Source organism: Scyliorhinus torazame, chromosome 8 (genome assembly GCF_047496885.1).
Source record: "Scyliorhinus torazame isolate Kashiwa2021f chromosome 8, sScyTor2.1, whole genome shotgun sequence".
NCBI lineage: Eukaryota > Metazoa > Chordata > Chondrichthyes > Carcharhiniformes > Scyliorhinidae > Scyliorhinus > Scyliorhinus torazame.
In genome coordinates, this window is record NC_092714.1 from 133,996,966 (window position 1) to 134,017,051 (window position 20,086).

The following is a 20,086-nucleotide window of genomic DNA, read 5'->3' on the forward strand; positions in this document are numbered from 1 at the left end:
TGCGCCAACTGCTTTTCAAATTCCGCAGCCATCACCTTGGTTATTTCTTCAGCCGTAAGCAGTGCGGCCTTCCCTGGTGCTCCAGCCTCCATTTTTCCTGATGACCCCACGATGACCTTTCCACTCCCCGATGGACCTCCAGCTGGTTTTTTTTCGGCCGTTTTTCTGCTCACCCTCGACATTTTTCTTTGGGGGTTTTTTTCCCTCCTGTGTCTTCTCAGTGCCTCCTCCGTGCCTTCTCCCTTCTTCTGCCGCCTCCGCGGACCCTGGGACCGGGCTTAAAGCCCCGAAATTGCCGTTCCCGAGCGGGGGCTCTCCATTGTGCGGCCGCCTCCCGCCCGCCGTCACCGGAAGTCCCCGATGTCGGGCGTAGACCTGGTTTACAGGGCAAATATAATGTCCTTTCAGCAGCTCCATTGGGGATTCGAAATTGTCCGCGTCCTCGATGAGGGTGTAGATTTCTGGGCTCACCCTCGAGTGCAGAATTTGTAGTTTCTATTCTCCCGTGGGTGTGTTTTCGGCTGTCCCGAGATATCCGTTGAAGCACGCCAGCCAGTGCTTGAAGGTTGCCGCTGAGTTTGCTGCATGGGGGCTGAGTTGCAGACACGCCGGCTTGATTCGGAGCTCCATTCTTTAAAAACTAGCGTATTAAATTGATGCACGATTGATAACTGCAGAAGCGAGATTGGAGACAATTGAAGGCTTTAATACGCTAGATGTTTCCCCCAGCAGCGCAGGTACAGAAGAAAGCTGCTGGGGCGGCACGGGCTCTTATACCCCGCCTTGCAGGGCGGAGCTAACATACAGGCTTAACCAATGGGAACAAGTACATTCTCCACCAATGGTATTCCAGCATTACCAGGTGCCGTAATCCTTCTAACACAGATTACCACAACCTCCAACACGTGGATCAGAGCTAGGCTGGTCTAGATAGTTAGCTTTAGTTTACTTAGGGTAGTAGAGAATCAACCCACATGCAGCTGTGTGTTTTGTTGCTAGAGTTCAATAAATCTTTTATTGAACCAACGCCTTAGTTTGGTGTATACTTGATCAGTTAATTGCATCGTGTGCAATCCGTGTTACCCCAGGGTGAACAACATGACATGATACCAGGAGTGGCAACTGCCTCTAAGTAATTTACCTTTGAAAATTCTCTGAAGACCAGCAACTGCCTTCCTGTGGCATGGAAAAGATCCAGGCACCTCCGCAGCTCCGCATCTCCGGGAACCTTGGCGTCAACTGGCGGGCCTACATGCAAAAATTCAGCCTATACAGTGAGGCCTCGGGCCTCGAAAGTGCCTCCGATGCGCGAAAAATCGCCCTGCTGCTGTCCACTGTGGGGGACCAGGCCATCCAAATCTTCAATTCGCTCACTTTCTCCGATGGTGAGAACAAGGCAAAGTTCCAGACTGTCCTTGCAAAATTCATCAGTCACTACGAGATCGAGACAAACAAAAGGTTCGAGTGTTACGTATTCCAGCAGCACCTTCAAGGTAAGGATGAGCCTTTTCAGTCTTTACTTACTCAGCTTTGCATTCTAGCGCAATGCTGCAACTACAGAGACACCGCTGACTCCCTCTTCAGGGATCAGATCGTGTTTGGCGTCCACTCCGACGCCCTGCAGGAGCAGCTCCTCAAAATAAAAAATATGACCTTGCCAGTGGCCATCGAGACGTGCAAAGTCCACGAACTGGGAAAAAGTCGTTATTCCCGGCTGAAGTCGGCAGAGCAGGACCAACTCGCCTCCCACGAGGCTGAAAGTGTACAGGCCATTGCCCGAATGCGGAGCCTGAGCATCGATGAAGGCGGCCATTTCACGCGCTTTTCCAGGTCTCCCACGCATGCGCACCACGGTCGGGAAAACGAAGCGGCCGAAGACTACATTGCGCAGGGGCGACGACGCGCCGAACGTCACTACGTCGACGTAATGACATGCCCCAACTGCGGCACCGTCCATTTAAAGCGGCAATGCCCCGCGAGAGGCAGGCGATGTCTCAACTGCAAGAAGCTTGGCCATTATGCTGCTCTGTGCAGATCTGCACCTCTGACAGGGGGCCAGCGGTACCAGGTCCAATGGAAACGAGTTCGAAGGGTGCAGCAAGGATGCTGGACTTGGAACCGGATCCCATCACCGATCCAGAGGACGACTGCCCGCAGTCCCCATATCGAGTCGGCATCATCACCATGCATGACAAGGCCTCTTCGCATTCAGCAACACACACGCCCATCCTGAAAGTGGATTGTGCGGACGAGTGGCGTGCCACAGTACAAGTCAACAATTGTAGCATCCGGTTCAAGCTCGACACCGGTGCTTCGGCCAAATTAATATCCAAAGCAGATCTGGCTCGCATCCGGAGCAGCCTACCATTCTCCCACCGGCTTGCCACTTGCTCGACCTCAATGGGAATGCCATCACGGCGCTAGGGTCCTGTCACCTGCAAGTATCCAACAGGGCCGTCAAGGCCGCTTGACGGTTTGAGATCGTCCAGCTCGGCAAGGCTTCTGTGCTGGGTGCCCGAGCATGCAAGCTCCTCCAGCTAGTTCAGCGTGTCCATGCCATGTCCTCAGCTGACAACACTCTGCAAGCCAACATTGAGGAGCTCCTACTGCAGTACCCGGATGTGTTCACAGGGATGGGCACGCTGCCCTACCGCTATAAAATTCTGCTCAGGCCTGATGCCCCGCCTGTCATCCATGTGCCGCACCAGGTGCCGGCGCCCCTCAAAGACTGTCTGAAGGTGCAACTGCAGGATCTCCAGGATCAAGGGATAATATCCAAGGTGACGGAACCAACTGACTGGGTCAGCTCGATGGTCTGCGTCAAGAAGCCCTCGGGAGAACTGCGCATTTGCATTGATCCCAAGGATCTGAACTGCAACATTATGAGGGAACACTATCCGATCCCGAAGCGGGAGGAGCTGATTAGTGAAATGGCGCATGCCAAATATTTTACAAAGCTGGACGCATCGAAGGGCTTCTGGCAGATACAGCTGGATGAGTCCAGCCGGAAGCTATGCACATTTAACACTCCTTTCAGGAGATATTGCTACAACCGAATGCCATTTGGCATTGTGTCGGCCTCCGAAATCTTTCATCAAATAATGGAGCAAATACTCGAGGGTATTGACAGTGTACAGGTCTATGTTGATGATGTCATCATCTGGTCCACGAGAATCCGTCAACAGCCTCAACGGTTGGACTTATAAATAATTCCCTGTATATATGATGTTATGTTTCTGCACGCTAGACACCTTAAATGTACATATCCATCCAGTTTTTAGTTACTCTTGTAAATATGTTGTTTCTGCTCTAAGCAGCCGACAACATTAAAAAAAAAAAGGGGATGTCATAATATGCACTCATGCACATCATGAGGTAAAAGCAGACAGTGACAGACACCCAGGTGAGCCAATCAATGTACAGAACAAAACACGACCAATCACAAGACATGACACCAGAGGGGGACTTACACCTATAAAACACACGAGGCATCAGCACTCTGCCTCTTTCCACTGGTGACAGCTATAGTGATAGTCAGGGTGTACAAATCATTCAACACCTTCTACACGTGGATCAGAGCTAGCCTGGTCTAGATAGTTAGCTTTAGTTTACATAGGGTAGTAGAGAGTCAACCCACACGCCGCTATGTATTTTGTTGCTAGAGTTCAATAAATCTTTTATTGAACCAACACCTTCATTTGGTGTATACTTGATCAGTTAATTGCATCGTGTGCAATCCGTGTTACCCCAGGGTGAATAACACGACAGAGTGATGGTCAAGAATAGCTGCTAGAGCTAGACATTTAGTATCTTGTTCAGAGGCAAAGAGGGCAGGAAGAATCTGTTCATTTATACAGAGAGTTATTGGGACACAAAATGCCAATCAGTCAGCAAAATTCATGGGCGGAATTCTCTGATAATGGGGCTATGTCCCCATGCCCGCGAGAAAACGGGCACAAATCACTCTGGACTTTCCTGGAGTAAGTCCAGGGTGATTCTCCATTTTGCAGGGGGCTAGCAGGGCCCCGGAGTGCTCCTCGCAGCTCTGGCTGCCGATACGGGGCCCTGCACATCCGGCCGCGGGTCCGGCAGCCCCGCACGACATGGCCGACCCACACTGCGGGCCTGCACAACAATATAGGCCACCCCGAGATCACGTGTGCCCGCCGATCGGTGGCCCCTGATGGCGGGCCTGGCCATCCTGGAGGCCCCCTCCACCCCGCCCGGTGACGGATCCCCCCAGCCCTCACCAGGATGGCCACGGACTGGGTCCGCAGCCGCCACTCCGAGCTCCCGCCGGGTGGAACCATGAGTGAACCAAGCCAGTGGGAATTCAGCCAGTTGCCGGCGGAGAATCGCCACGGGGGCCTCTTTCAATGGCCCCAGACCGGCGACGCGTCGACCACATGCGCGATTGGTGGCGATTCACGGGAGTGGTGTCGGACCCGATCGTGGGTCTGACGCCCATTCTCCACCCCCGTGTCAAGCGCAATTGCGGCTCGGAGAATCCCGGCCCACATATCTTTTAAAAGGGTAGTGGATAATTATTTTAAAATAGTGTGGGGAAATGATGCACAGTTGTTTCAGATCGTTCAACAGGTGTGATAGGCTGATAGAACCTGTTTCACAGCTTTATTGCTCCCTTAGTGCTGGCGATGTGCTCGCCGCCATTTTAGCCCATTTCTACAAAAGCTCCCTGAGTCGAACCAAATCCAATACCTGAAAGCATGTTGAATATCAAGCATGGATGTGTTCAGTCAGGATAGACTGAGAGCAGAAATGTACTGCTAACATCTTGGTACATCTTTTTATTTGCAGTATGTGTAAAGGGAATTTTTCCATTTCTCCAGCCAATAGCGTTTCTAATTCTGGTTAGACATATTCCTGGAAGTTCCGACACTTGACCTCCCGCCTCCAGATACTCCAGCTCCACTTTCCATCATTGGTCATCCGAGATGTCAATCCTTGTGCCACTCCCACCTTCACAGTCAAAGTGGAGAGTGAACAGATTTTGCTTAATCTGATTGGATAAGTCTTGACTGCCAGTAAAACAGCCTCTTCCCTGTTCCTACTCTCCTTCCTTCCACCAGTTCCAAAATTTTTATCGCCAATAAATAAGTGTTCAAACAAAATTTTTCATCAAAATTTACATTTCATTTTTAAAGCCCTGACAATTTTATTTCAGTTTGCTCACTACAGTGTCCCTGGGTTAAACCTGAATGGTAACCTGGCTGAGAAGATCATCGACCTATTATGGAGCCCACCCGGTTTCGGTTATCGGAAGGTCACAAGATGCAGGAGCAGAAGCAGGCCATTTGACCCATCGAGCTTGCTCCTCTGTTCAATGAGATCCTGACTCTTCTGATGTGATAATCCTCAGCTACACTTCCCCGCCTTATTCCCATAACCCTTGATTCCCTTACTGATTAAAAATCTGATTGCCTTCTGTTCAAATTGAAAATCTGCTCCAGAAAAATGAAATGCATCTCCACAGAAACTGATTTCCTTTCTTACTTTGTACCATAGGAGATTGAGAGGTATTTGCAGAAGATGAAAGAGAAATATCACGCACTGTCGCACTGCTCAGTGAAGAGGACACACTGGGACCTTCTCAGAAGCATTGTGAGATTTGGACAAAGTATGTTCCTTTATATATAATAACTATGCACAGATCACTTATAATAATAATCTTTATTATTGTCACAGGTAGGCTTACATTAACACTGCAATGAAGTTATTGTGAAAATCCCATAGTCGCCACATTCCGGCGCCTGTTCAGGTACACAGAGGGAGAATTCAGAATGTCCAATTCACCTAACAGCTCATCTTTTAGGACCTGTGGGAGGAAACCCACGCAGACACGGAGAACGTACAGACTCCGCACAGGCAGTGAACCAAGCCGGGCATCGAACCTGGGTCCCTGGTGCTGTGAAGCAACAGTGCCAACCACTGTGCTACCGTGCCACCCATGGGGTCTGGATCTCTTTAACAAAGTCTTTCCGTTCACCATATTGCACACATTTACCAATTTTTTATTTCCAGGAATGTTTAATCCTTTGGTGAAAGAACATTCAGATCACTATTCAACCTAAATGGAATTAATTGCAACACAGGAGCGAGCCTCCCAATCCCATTTACTTGGCTGTGTTTCCACTGCTCGATATCACTTTTCTCTTCATACTGGAGAGGTAGGATGAGGAGATGGAGAGGGGTGAGGGGAGGGGCTGGGACGAGGGGGGGGAGGGGGTGCGGGCGGGAGAGACTGGTGGGGGAGTGACTGGGGTAGAGTATGGGGTGAGATGCGGGGAAGAGACTGGGGAGAGATGGTGATTGGGGGGAAAGAGAGGCTGGGGAGTAGAGATGGGGAAGAGACTGGGGATGAGAGAGGCTGGAGGGGAGAGAGTATGGGGGGAGATAGAAGGGAGAGATGGGGAGGGAGACAAGGAGGAGACATTAGGGGAGAGACATTAGGAGGAGAGAGATGGGAGAAGAAACCTGGGGAGATTCAGGGGAAGAGAGATTGGTGAAAATCAGACTGGGATAGAGAGATTGGGGGAAGACAGATTATGGAGAGAGAGATTGGGAGGAGGGAGACTGTGGGGGAGAGAGACTGTGGGGGAAAGATATAAGGTTGAGATGGGGCGACTGAGAAGAAGGGACATGGGAGAGAGAGGAACGAGATACTGGGGGGAAAGACTGTGGTGCAGAGATGGGGAAAGAATGAAGGAGGGAAAGAGACTGAGGGGAGAAAGCCCTGTGGGAGAGAGACTGGGGCTCTAGACTGGGAGGAGAGAGTCCAGGGAGAGAGATAGGGGTGAATGGAGGCGAAGAGAGACTAGGTTGAGGGGGACTGGTGGTTGCAGTGATCTTTGTATGTGTATGAACATAAGGGGTTAATGTGTAATCTGAAGATCACTAGAGGGCAGCAGTAACGGGTATAAAAGCCAGACGCAAGCTGTTCCTCTCCTTTTGCTTGGACTGTGACGATAGCAGGAGCACATATACTTAGCTCAGAGTGATTAGTGTAGTCAAACATAGATACTGGGCGGGATTGTCACGCACTTGGCGCGAAGGCCCGACGCCGGCTCCAAGAGCGGCGTGGACCACTCCGGCGTCAGGCCACCCGGAAGTGCAGAGGATTCCGTTGCTGGAGGGGTTGGCGCTGCGGCAACTGGCGCCGAAGGGCCGCCATTAGTTGGCGCATGCGCAGAACCGCCGCCGTGTTTCCTGCGCATGCGCAGGGGTGATGGACATCAATTCAGATGAGACGCTGAGTAGTAGTGAACCGATGCTTTAATAGACTAAAAGTGTGCCAAACTGTAGCTCCTCCCGCACTGCAAGACTGCCCCAGATCGACGGGCTTTATACCTCCACAGCTGGGCGGAGCCACAGGCGGAGCCAACAGCAGCACCAATAACAACATTCCAACAGTACAACAGCAACAACCAATAACAGAACAGCAATAACAGTGGAGATAATGATAGTACTAGAACAGTAGAACAATAGTGAACATATATACAACAGCCTTATGTAGCCAAACGTGGCTCACCACATTCACCCCCCGTAAAGAAAAAAGTCCGGCGGGGGTGAAGGGGACTCACAAGTTCAGTCTCAAGGAGGATGAATTGTTCGCTGCGAACGCCTCAGCTCCGGCTGCGGCGTGGACACTGGCGTCGAGACCTTCGGCTCCGGGAGCACGTTGCCCGCACAACAGGGTCCTGGATAGGGTGACGACGCAGAGGCAGGGCTAAAGCACCCTGTGGGAGATGTTGATGAAGGTGTGGGTGGGGAGGTGAGTGGGGAGGTGGCTGGGAGGGGCACGGTGATAATGGGCGCGGGGGTACCCGGAGGGAGACTGTGTCCTGTCGTCCATCGCGGTGTGCCACATGCTGAGGGTCCGCGTGGAGAAGCTGAACCCGCTCGACCAGGGGATCGGCCTTATGGCTCCTGGCGTGTTTCCGTAGGAGGACCGGCCCAGCTTTCGTCAACTAGGCCGGGAGCGAGACCCGGAGATCGATGTCCTGGGAAAGACAAATAGATGGTTGTGAGGGGTCTCATTTGTGGCAGTACGCAGAAGCGACCGGATGGAGTGGAGTGCGTCAGGGAGGACCTCCTGCCAGCGGGAGACTGGGAGACCTCTAGACCGTAGGGCCAGAAGAACGGCCTTCCAGACCGTAGCATTCTCCCTCTCCACCTGCCCGTTCCCCCGATGGATTGTAGCTGGTAGTCCTGCTCGAGGCGATGCCCTTACAGAGCAGGTACTGAGGCAGCTCATCGCTCATAAAAGAGGAGCCCCGATCGCTATGTAAATAAGCGGGGAAACCAAACAGGGTGAAAATGCTGCGCAGGGCCTTTATGACAGTGGCAGTGGACATATCAGGACAAGGGATTGCAAACGGGAAGCGGGAGTACTCATCAACAACGTTGAGAAAGCACACGTTACGGTCAGTGGAGGGAAGTGGCCCTTTGAAGTCCATGCTGAGGCGTTCAAAAGGTTGAGAGGCCTTCACCGTCCGATTGAAGTGCGGCTTGTACTCTGCACAGATTTAGCAATCCCTGTTCACAGCCCTGACATCCTCAGTGGCGTAGGGCAGGTTGCGGGCCTCGATGAAACGAAGAAGCCGGGTGACAGAGGTCGTTGTGGATGGCCCGTAACCGGTCTGTTCGCGCGCTGGCACATATACCGCGGGACAGGGCATCTGGGGGCTCATTGAGCTTCCCAGGGCGATACAAGATGTTGTAGTTATAGGTGGAGAGCTCGATTCTCCACTGCAAAATCTTGTCGTTCTTAATCTTGCCCCGCTGCGTGTTATTAAACATGAAGGCAACTGACAGTTGGTATGTGAGGAGAGTGAATCTCCTACCGGCCAGGTAACGCCTCCAGTGTCGCACAGCTTCCACAATGGCTTGTGCCTCCTTCTCGACGGAGGAGTGTCGAATCTCAGAGGCATAGAGGGTACAGGAAAAAAAGGCAACAGGCCTTCCTGCCTGGTTGAGGGTAGCGACCAGGGCAAAGTCAGATGCATCACTCTCCACCTGGAATGGAAGGGATTCATCCACAGCGTGCATCGTGGCCTTGGCAATGTCGGCTCCAATGCGGTTGAAAGCCAAGCGGGCCTCAGCCGTCAAGGGAAAAATGGTGGACTTAATGAGTGGGTGGGCCTTGTCCGCGTAGTTGGGGACCCACTGGGCATAATATGAGAAAAACCCCAGGCATCGTTTCAGGGCCTTGGGGCAGTGGGGAAGGGGGAGCTGGAGAAGGGGGCGCATGTGGTCGGGGTCGGGCACTAGGATACCGTTTTCCACGACATAGCAGAGGATGGCTAGCCGGGTTGTGTGGATAACGCATTTCTCCTTATTGTAGGTTAAATTTAAGAGTTGGGCGGTGCGGAGGAATTTGTCTAGGTTCGCGTCATGATCCTGCAGGTCATGGCCGCAGATGGTGACATTATCCAAGTACGGGAACATGGCCCGCAGCTCGTACTGGTCCACCATTCAGTCTATTGTTCGTTGGAAGACCGAAACCCCGTTGGTGACGCCAAAGGGGACCCGGAGGAAATGGAAGAGGCGGCCATCTGCCTCGAAGGCAGTGTACTGCCGGTCTTCCGGCCAGATAGGGAGCTGTTGGTACGTGGACTTCAAGTCTACCGTAGAGAAGACTCGATACTGCGCAATCTGATTGACCATGTCAGATATGCGCGGGAGGGGATACGCATCGAGCTGCGTGTACCGGTTGATCGTCTGACTGCAGTCGACTACCATCCGGTTCTTCTCCTCGGTCCTGACGACCACCACTTGCGCTCTCCAGGGGCTGTTACTAGCCTCGAAGATCCCTTCCTCCAGGAGCCGCTGAACCTCTGACCTGATGAAGGCCCTGTCCTGAACACTGTACCGTCTGCTCCGGGTGGCGACGGGCTTACAGTCTGGGGTGAGGTTCGCGAAGAGCGAGGGAGGGGCGACCTTCATGGTCGCGAGGCTACAGATCGTGAGAGGGGGCAGGGGTCCCCCGAATTTTAGTGTTAGGCTTCTGAGGTTGCACTGGAAATCTAAACCGAGCATGAGGGGAGCGCAGAGATGAGGGAGGACGTAGAGCTTAAAGTTAGTGTACTGCACACCTTGTATTGACAGGTTTGCGACACAATACCCCCGGATCTGTATGGAGTGCGAACCGGACGCGAGGGATATAGTCTGCGAGACGGGGAGGACCCGGAAGGAGCAGCGCCTTACCATATCCGGGTAGACGAAACTATCTGTGCTCCCGGAGTCGAAGTGACAGGACGCCGCCGGCCCGTTGAGTTTGACGGCCATCATAGAATTTCGCACATGGTAAGGCCGGGACTGGTCGAGCTAGACCGAGCTGAGGTAATGCGGAGGACTATCTGTGGCAGCAGCGTGATCACAACATGGCGGCGTTGATGACGTCGGCCAAGATGGCGGCCCCCAGGGGACTCACGTGGCGGGTCGCGTCAATGACGGCAGCCAAGATGGCGGCCCCCAGGGGTCGCACGTGGCGGGTCGCGTCAATGACGGCAGCCAAGATGGCGGCCCCCAGGGGTCGCACGCGGCGGATGACGCATCGGAAGGGGGCGGTCCCGGCAGGCACGATGCCACGTTGTGAGGTCTGTGAGCCTCAGGCCGGCCCTGACAGGCTTTTGATTTTGGGGCTTTAGAGCGACTCAGACATCCCTTCACAAAATTACCTTTCTTGCCGCACTCATTACACACAGCGATGCATGCTGGGCAGCGCTGCCGGAGATGCTGGCCCTGCCCGCAGAAATAACAGCAAAGTCCTCCGGAGCTGGCCGGCAGCCGTGCGGCGCAGGAGTGAGATACGCCTGGGTCAGGTGATGGCTTCGCCTCTGACGCCCCCGAGGATGCTGCATGGTCAGACAGGAAGGCCTCGAGGCTCTGGAAAGCCTCTTCTAATGAGGTAGCCAGCTTCACTGTCGCCTCGAGGTCGACAGCCCCTTTCTCGAGGAGGCGCTGCCGGACATAGCTGGACCGGACTCCAGCCACGTAAGTGTCCCGAATCATTAGCTCCAAATGCTCCGATGCAGAGACCGCCCGCAGTTGTAACCCTCAATTCACGAAGGTATTCTGCGAGCGACACACCCTGGCGCTGATGCCGCATGGTCAGGTGGTGTCGAGCGAGGTCCTCGTTGACCGGCCTCACAAACTGTCCCTTGAGTACATCTACAGCCTCTGTATACGAGACCGCGTCCCTGATTAACTGGAAGATCCTGTGGCTCACCCGAGCGTTGAGGAGACGCTGTTTGAGTGCCGGGGAAACGGGGAAACCACAGCAGTCGAAGAGTCGAGGTAGGCCTCGAAGCAACTGAGTCAATGTTCAAAGATAGCCGGCGCTTCAGCGGCCTGCGGGTCCAGTTCGAGACGTTCAGGTTTGAGGGCAGCATCCAATATCAAAAAAACTTTTAGTCTATTAAATTGATGGACATCAATTCAGTCGAGGCGCTGAGTAGTAGTGAACCGATGCTTTAATAGACTAAAAGTGTGCCCGCACTGCAAGACTGCCCCAGATCGACAGGCTTTATACCTCCTCAGAGGGGCAGAGCCACAGGCGGAGCCAACAGCAGCACCAATAACAGCATTCCAGCAGTACAATAGCAACAACCAATAACAGAACAGCAATAACATATACAACAGTGGAGATAATGATAGTACTAGAACAGTAGAACAATAGTGAACATATATACAACAGCCTTACGTAGCCATACGTGGCTCACCACAAGGGGGCTTCTTCTTCGCGCCAGCCATGGCAGAGTCTTACAGAGGCCGGCGTGGAGGGAAAGAGTGCCCCTATGGCACAGGCCCGCCCACAGATCGGTGGGCGCCGATCGTGGGCCAGGCCACCGTGCGGGCCCCCCCGGGGCCGGATTCCCCCCCCCCCTCCCCGAGGAAAGCGCTAGCCGCCCTCCAAGCCAGGTCCGCCGGGATGGACCATGTCCATTTCACGCCGACGGGACTGGCCGAAAATGGGTGGCCGCTCGGCCGATCGGGACCCGGAGAATTGCGGGGTGGGGGGGGCGTTGCCAATGGCCCCCGACCGGCGCGGCGTGATCCCTGCCCCCGCCCGAAAACCGGAGCCGGAGAATTCAGCAGCCGGCGTCGGAGCGGCGGGGCGGGATTCACGCCGCCCCCCAGTGATTCTCCGACCCAGCGGAGGGTCGGAGAATCCCGCCCACTGTATTTCGATCTTGTAATCTTTCTACTAGTATTAATCTTAAAGTAAAGAATGCATGCAATTGTTAATTTAATTACTCAATAAACCTTTCATTACTTCTGGACGTCTTTGAGTTTTTTCCATCAAGATACAGAAAACCTCATCAGCAACTGGATTGAGTAACGCATGTTACATTCAGTAGTGTAAGCAAACACACTCTGAAAGAATAACAAAAGATGGTACCAGGATAGTTGGCTTGAAACGAACAATAATGACTAGATTAGGTTAGACAAAAGACAGAAACAAAAGTATCAACTGTTCGACTGTGGAAGACCTCGCAGCATATGGATCCTTGCTGACCGACCGATTCGATAGAACATGTTCGACCTCCACGGCAGCTGAAAACAACCGGTAACTTACGTGACAACTGGCAAATTTTTAAACAAATGTTCCAAATATATCTGGTCGCTAATGATTTGAACATGGCCTCTGAAGACAAAAAATAGCACTGCTCCTAGCAATAGCAGGACATCGAGCTAGAGAGAACTATAACTCTTTTAATTACTTGGAAGGTGAAGACAGAACTAAATTAAAAGTGATACTCGAAGAATTTGAAGATCACTGTAACACCTGCAACTATGCTGCTTTAAGAGATTCAATGCTCAGAGACCAAATTGCACAGGGATTAAATGACGCGGAACTCAGACAATCATTATTAAAACAGAAAGGTGTAACGCTGGAAATCGCGATTGAAAAGTGCATATCAGAAGAAAAAACAAATAATCAGTACCTTGAGCTTTCACAAAGAAACAATGCAGGAAAAGTTCTCCACGAGGCTGAGAACATTAAAATGGTGCCGCAGCACATTTTAAACGGCAGGCAGTGCGCACATCCACAAAATACGCAAACTGGAAAAATTCTGTTCTGCGCATGTGCAGGAAGCTGGAGCTGCCATGCACAGTTGAGAAAAGACGCATTGGGCGAAGATCGTTCTGCACATGCGCAAGCCACGCATGCGCAGTTGAAGAAATGGCGCACAACGCCCTATAATCGATTTGCTCATGCGCAATCGATTAATACGCATGATGTCACGAGCGTCATGACATCAGATGACCCAGACCATGTCTACTTAAAGGGGAAATGCCCAAAAATCACAAATAAGACTCTTAAAGGTACAAAACCAAAACATTTAACCTCAATAGGCACAACATTATCTGAACTTCAACCAGCAGTTGAAAATAACTTCCGCAGCATCCTGGAACAAGCAGTTTGCAGCATCCAAAGTGAAGAGCAAATTAATAGATCCACAACTAAAGAAGATGATTTGTTAACTCAAAATGACGAGCACAATAACAAATCTGAAACCAAAGAAGATGATTTGTTTATTGAAGAATACTACTCAGGCATGGCTGAGTTATTCGGATATGATGATCATAGCATCAGCAACAAGGTTAAAAAGCTTAATATGACTCTACTCATGGTAGGTGAATCCAATATGTCATGTTCGAGTACCTTTAAGAAATGGGTGTTTATCGAATAGCTGTAGTGGGTGTACCTTTAAGAAATGGGTGTTTGTCAGATAGCTGCAGTGATGTCAGAGAGTGGGTGGAGCTGGGTTGTCTGTCTTTCACTTTCGTTTTTGAACAGGCAGCTACAGTGAGTTTCGTTTCGTTTTGAGAGCTGGATAACTGCAGGCAAAGCATGCAGCTGTATAAGGATATCTCTCTGCAATCTAAAGACTGTCTCCAGATCATTTGAGGATTTCAAAGTGATAACTGCTCTCAGTAGTGAATTTAAACCTGATCTCTGTGTTAAAAAGGGTCTTTTGTCTTATGGATGTTGTAAGGAAAGATTAAGGGTTACTGATAAGAGTACTATATTCTTTGGGGGGAGTATTTTAGTTGATGGTTGCTTAGATGTTGACTGTGTGTGTTTAAAAATGTTAATGGGATTCATCGAATAAACATTGTTTTTGTTAAAAAAATACTTTTAGCTCTCTGTTGCAACACACTTGTAAAGTAGGCCCGTGTGCTCCCCATAACCACAATCTATTAAATGTTGTGGGTCAGGTGAACTCCACAATACACTTTGGGGTTCTCTAAACCCTGGCCCATAACAAATACCATGATGCAATGGCAGATCGTTGATACATTGGATGACAGCAACCTGTCAAATAGCCAAGAAGAAAACAACGCCACACCGAGAGTACTGACTGACTCCATTGAGAGAGCGCTGATCGTCTCCACCGAGAGAACATTGCATGCCTCCACAGAGAGAGCGATGAAAGGCTCCACAGAGAGAGCGATGCACATCTCCACGGAGAGCTCGTTGACAGACTCCAGAATGGAAGCAGTTAAAGACTCCAGAGCGACAACCATGCATGAAGAAGACTATGCAGGTCTATCCATCTTATTTGAGCAACTAAAAGCAGACCATGAAAGTCTACCAAGCTCATTCAATAAACAGCAAGAAGACAATGGATGTATACCCACTGTATGTAAGAATAGTGACACAGTGATCACAATCAACATACAAGATGTGCAAGATTATTGCGAGACTGACAAATCGCAGCTCGTCTGTACAGAAGCACTCAACAATCAAAGTAAAACTACGCATGAGTCCAGTGAGACCGCGTCAATTAAAACCTCATCTACTCTAAACTACCCACAAGAAAATGAAATCTTGAAAATTTTGATTCAAGAAGAGGAGCACCAAGAAACCAAAGATGATTCAAATGAACCTGAAATGACTCCAGAAGAGGAGCACCAAGGAAGCAAAGAGGAATCAAATCAACCAGAAATGACTGATGTCACCAAGATCAAAGCAACATCAGATCATTCTCACAAACCCCATATCGAAAAGCTCAATGAAACATCAGATCCAACAAAGGACACTGATACCAATAACTTTGAGAATAACTCAAATTATCCACAAGGAACAGTCATTGAGCACAACAAGAACACCAACAAGAACAACAACGAAAACAACAACAAAACCAACAACACGCACAACAACAAAAACAACAACAAAAACAACAAAGACAACGACAGAAACAACAAAACCAACAGCAATGAAACTACGACCTGTACAACATGGTACAACACTGCACATGAAGGACAATGCAACAGCACAGTCCAAAACAATGGCAAAAGTAGAAACATAAAATGGCATGACAATGAATTACACAAATTCATATTCACTCCAAAACAAACAAGCAAACCAGTTTTCAAAGCAGATGACACACCGTTCAATGCCGCAAGCACATAAAAGAGTCCAGGGCAGACAACAAAGATGACACGCAGAATCGATACCACAAACACAAGAAAAGACCAGGTCAGACAATGAACACTGCAACAGTAAGATGACAAGCAGCATAAAGTCTGATGAAGGTGTGCTGCTCAGATGTAATCGGCAACCTCCAAAACCTATCTTTCCAATGCTGAATCTACATGATTCACTCCCTCGACAAGGCTTTAAACCATCCGTCAGTGAACAGAAAGACATTAAAACTTCAGTGACTCCATATCCACTCAGGAGATCGACTAGAAGAAGAGGCAACCCAATCGTTTCAACTTGTGACCATTGGACTGACTAACTCATTGATTTTATGTAATGCATTGGCACACTGCACCATGTTTGTTCAATTTTCTTTACAATACAGAAAATATGTAACACAAAAAGAAAAGGGGGATGTAGTGATCTTTGTATGTGCATGTACATAAGGGGTTAATGTGTAATCTGAAGATCACTAGAGGGCAACACTAACGGGTATAAAAGCCAGACGCAGGCTGTTCCTCGCCTTTTGCTTGGACTTGACGAGAGCAGGAGCACATAGACTTAGCTCAGAGTGATTAGTGTAGTCAAACATAGATATTGTATTTAGATCTTGTAACCTTTCTACTAGTATTAATCTTAAAGTAAAGAATGCATGCAATTGTTAATTTAGTTACTCAATAAATCTTTCATTACATCTGGCCGATTTTGAGTCTTTTTCATCAAGATACAGAAAACCTCATCAGCAACTGGATTGAGTAACGCATGTTATGTTCAGTAGTGTAAGCAAACACACTCTGAAAGGATAACAAAAGAGTGGCGACACTGGGGAGGGGAAAGAGACTGAGTGGGGAGAGCCTTTGGATGGAGACTAGGGGCAGAGAGATTGACGAGAGAGGGTGGGTGGGAGGAGGAGAACTGGAGAGAGAGACTGGGAGAAGGGAGTCTGAAGAGAGAGACTGGGGGAGAGGGGGATGTGGGAAGAGACTGAGGGGTTGAGAATAGGGGAAAGAGAGGCTGGGGAGAGAGACAGTTGGGCGAAGTCTTGAGAGAGAGGGATTGCGGGGAGAGAGGAACGAGAGACGAGAGGAAGAGATAACCGATACAAAGTGAGCGTCTTAGTTTGATTTCACTGGTGTACTGGTTTAATAAAACCGATAAGTCAGACAAGTTGGCTTCATTAGGTTGCTGTCAATCCAGTTAACCTGTCAAGTGATTCAACCGATTTCCAACTGGTTCCAGTTGTACCTGTTAAACAAGTGATCATTAAAGTTGGCTGAAAGATATTATTACCAATTGCAGGACGAGGAAATCCCAAGCAGATTTCTGATGCCCCTATTAGAAGTACCTGTTGATTTGGTCATTTCAAGTTGTTCATTTCAATTGATTTCTAATGTTTTTTCCTTTCTAATGTTGACATAGGGCGGGATTTACTGCCCACCTGTTTTTCGGCAGAGGCGGTCCGCCAGCGGGATCTACTGACCCTGCCGTTGTCAACGGGATTTCCCAGTGACAGCACCCCTTGTCATCGGGAAACCCGTGCGCTGGCGAGGGACTGGATTTTCCCGCCAGCATGAACAGCCAGTAAATCCCTTCCAGGAGTTTCTGCCTCAACCACAAACTCAAAGTGAATTCCACAGCCTCACAACTCTCTGTGGAAAGAACTTTCTCCTGCTCTCTGTTCTAAACCATTCTTTAGCCCTAAACTACTGAAAACACACTGCATCCATCTACTCCTATCTTTTAAAAAAATATTTTTATTGAGTTTTCACATTTTGTATCCAACAATTTACAAACCAACGCTAAACCAGCACATATATTCACAACAGAGGAGCATCCTAACACCTGTGGCTGTCTCCCCCCTTTAACAGGCGTACTTTTCTTACACATTTGACATTCCCCAACATGGCCAAGACATGTATTTACAGATACTTATGTACAGTTAGTAGAGTTTGGTTTGGGCCCTGGGTTGCCTACGAGTAGGTCTTCTGCTGCTTTTGTCCCTCCTGCTTGTTCCTCGCATTCCAATTGTGTGCGTTCACCCCCCCCCCCCCTTTCCTATCATCCCCCCCTCTTTCCTACCCCCCCTCCCCCCCCCACCTCCTTTCTTTCTCCTCTCTGTTTCATGGCTAGTCCTGTGTCTCTCTCTCTCCCCCCCCCCATTTTACTTATTGGTTGCTGGCAACGACTTGAATCAAGTTGGTGAATGGCTTCCATGTCCTATGGAAGCCCTCTTCCGATCCACGAATGGCAAATTTTATTTTCTCCAGCCTGAGAAATTTTGTCAGGTCGGACAGCCAGTCTGCAGCTTCGGCTGGTGTTGCCGGTTGCCTGCCAAGCAGGATTCTTCGACAGGTGATCAGGGAGGAAAAGGCTGGTGTGGTGGCCCCCCTCCCCATGAAGAGCTCTGGCTGATCTGATGCCCTGAAGACCACCACATTTGGGCTCAGCTCCACCCTCACACACACAACCCTGGACATGGCCTCAAAGAAGGATGTCCAGTACCCAACAAGTCTGAGGCAGGCCCAGAACATGTGGGTGTGGTAGGCCGGGCCTCCCTGGCACCATTTGCATACGTCCTCCACCTCCGGAGAGACCTACTCATTTGAGTTCTGGTTAATTGAGCTCTGCGCATCACGTTTAGTTGTGTTAGGCTCAGCCCTGTGCACATGGAGGTGAAGTTCACCCTGTGCAATGCTTCAATCCAGAGTCCTCCTCTATCTCTATACCTAGTTCCTTCTCTCATTTTTTCCTTGTCACTTCCAGGAGTGAGCGTACCTCCTCCAACAGTCGCCCATACATGTCCACACAGTTTCTCGTCACAAGGTCGCCCGTGTCCAGCAGTCTTTCTACTAGTGAGTGTCCTGGTATCTGGGGGTACGTCGTTGTTTCTTTGCGGAGGGAGCTTTTGACCTGAATATATCTCAGGTCATTTCCTCTTGGGAGCTGGTCATCTCCCCTTTGGACCTCTCCACCCCTTCGCCGCTCTGAGGGCAATCGCCAATGGCTCGATTGCCAGGGCAAAAGTAGCGGGGATAAATGGCATCCCCGCCTCATGCCTCTGTGCAGCTGGAAGTATCTAGAGCTGATGGTGTTTGTTTGTACACTCGCCATGGGAGCATTGTAGAGTAATTTCACCCAGGAGGTGAACCCCGGCCTGAACCCAAACCATTCTAGTACCTCACTCTGGTGTTCTCTCCCCGGATGGGGTCATTATCAAGTTCAGCAGGTGCCTGATGCTCGCTGTTAGCTGCCTGCCCTTGACAAAGCCCGTCTGGTCCTCCATGACTACCTCTGGCACGCAGCTCTCCAGCCGCCTCACTAGGGCCTTCGCTATGATCTTTGAATCAGAGTTAAATAGTGAGATGGATCTGTAGGACTCGCATTCCATCAGTCTTTATCTTTTTCAGGTATCAGTGATATTGAGGCATGGGCCAGCGATGGTGGCCGGGTGCCCCTTACTAGCGAGTCTCTGAGCATCTCCCGCAGGTGCAGGTCCAGTGCTGGTGCAACGTTTTTGTATAAGTCCGTCGGGAATCCATCCGGCTCTGGTGCCTCCCCGCCTGCATGGAGTTGATACTCTCCATGACCCCCCTCCCCAATTCTAATAGTGCTTCCAGACCCCATCTCCTATCTCCCCACACAACCGGCATGTCCAGTCAGTCAAGGAACTGCTTCACCTTTGATTCCCCCTCTGGGGCTTGGAGGTGTACAGGCTTTGTTGATCTATTACGGCGCTGCGACTGCCATACCACACCTGCCTTTGATCTGAGCTATTTCCCTCACTTCCTCAGCTGGTGAGCCAGCAGGCTGCTGTCTGGCAGAGCTGTGCACTGCTTTCCTTGTGGAGAGCAGGTCAAAGTGCATTTGTAATTTTTTCTTCTCCACCAGTAGCTCCACGATCAGGGTTGAGGAGTACCACCGGTCCATCTCCAGCAAGGAGTCGACCAGTTGTTGCCTGGTCGTCCTCTCCGTCCTATCTCTGCGTGCTTTCTACATAATAATTTCCCCCCCTGATCACTGCCTTCAGTGCCTCCCAGAATGTGGAGGGTGAGACCTCCCCATTCTGGTTGTTGGTAACGTACTTGTCTATGCTCTGTGATATCCGATCACAAAATGCCTTTTTGGTCAGGAGGGCCGTGTCCAGCCACCATGGGGTCGTTGAGCCTAGTCCATCTCCAACCTCACATCCACATAGTGTGGAGTGTGGTTGCAGATTTCGATTGCGGAGTATTTCGCTCCTACTACCCATAGAAGCACTGAGATCTCCACTACAAATAAGTTGATCCTCGAGTAGATCCAGTGGACCTGGGAGAAGAAGGAGAATTCCCTCTCCCTTGGGTGGGTGAACCTGCAGATGTCTGCTTCCCCAATCTGCTTCATGAAGGCGTTCAGCTCTCTCGTCATATTTGTTCGTTTCCCTGATTTGGAGTTTGATCTGACTGTCCGTGGGTCCTGTACGCAATTAAAGTCCCCCATCATGATGAGTCGGGGTGTGTCTTTGGGATTTCTGCCATGGTTTTTTTCATGAATTCTGCATCGACCCAGTTTGGCACGTACATTTGTGCCCCTTCCAGGACACCTCTAATCATGACATACCGTCCCCCTGGGTTCATAACTGGCTTTGTCACC

The 20,086-nt window shown here is 50.3% G+C and overlaps 1 protein-coding gene across 1 annotated transcript in view; it reads left to right on the forward strand.

Annotated features, from left to right (window-relative positions):
* The window catches only part of LOC140428883 (guanylate cyclase soluble subunit beta-2-like), a 107,582-nt gene that overhangs the window by 48,930 nt on the left and 38,566 nt on the right, over positions 1-20,086 (forward strand). The window contains exon 9 of the mRNA XM_072515530.1: positions 5,527-5,638. Within this exon, the coding sequence (XP_072371631.1) occupies positions 5,527-5,638 (112 nt within the window). The remainder of the gene's footprint in view (positions 1-5,526; positions 5,639-20,086) is intronic.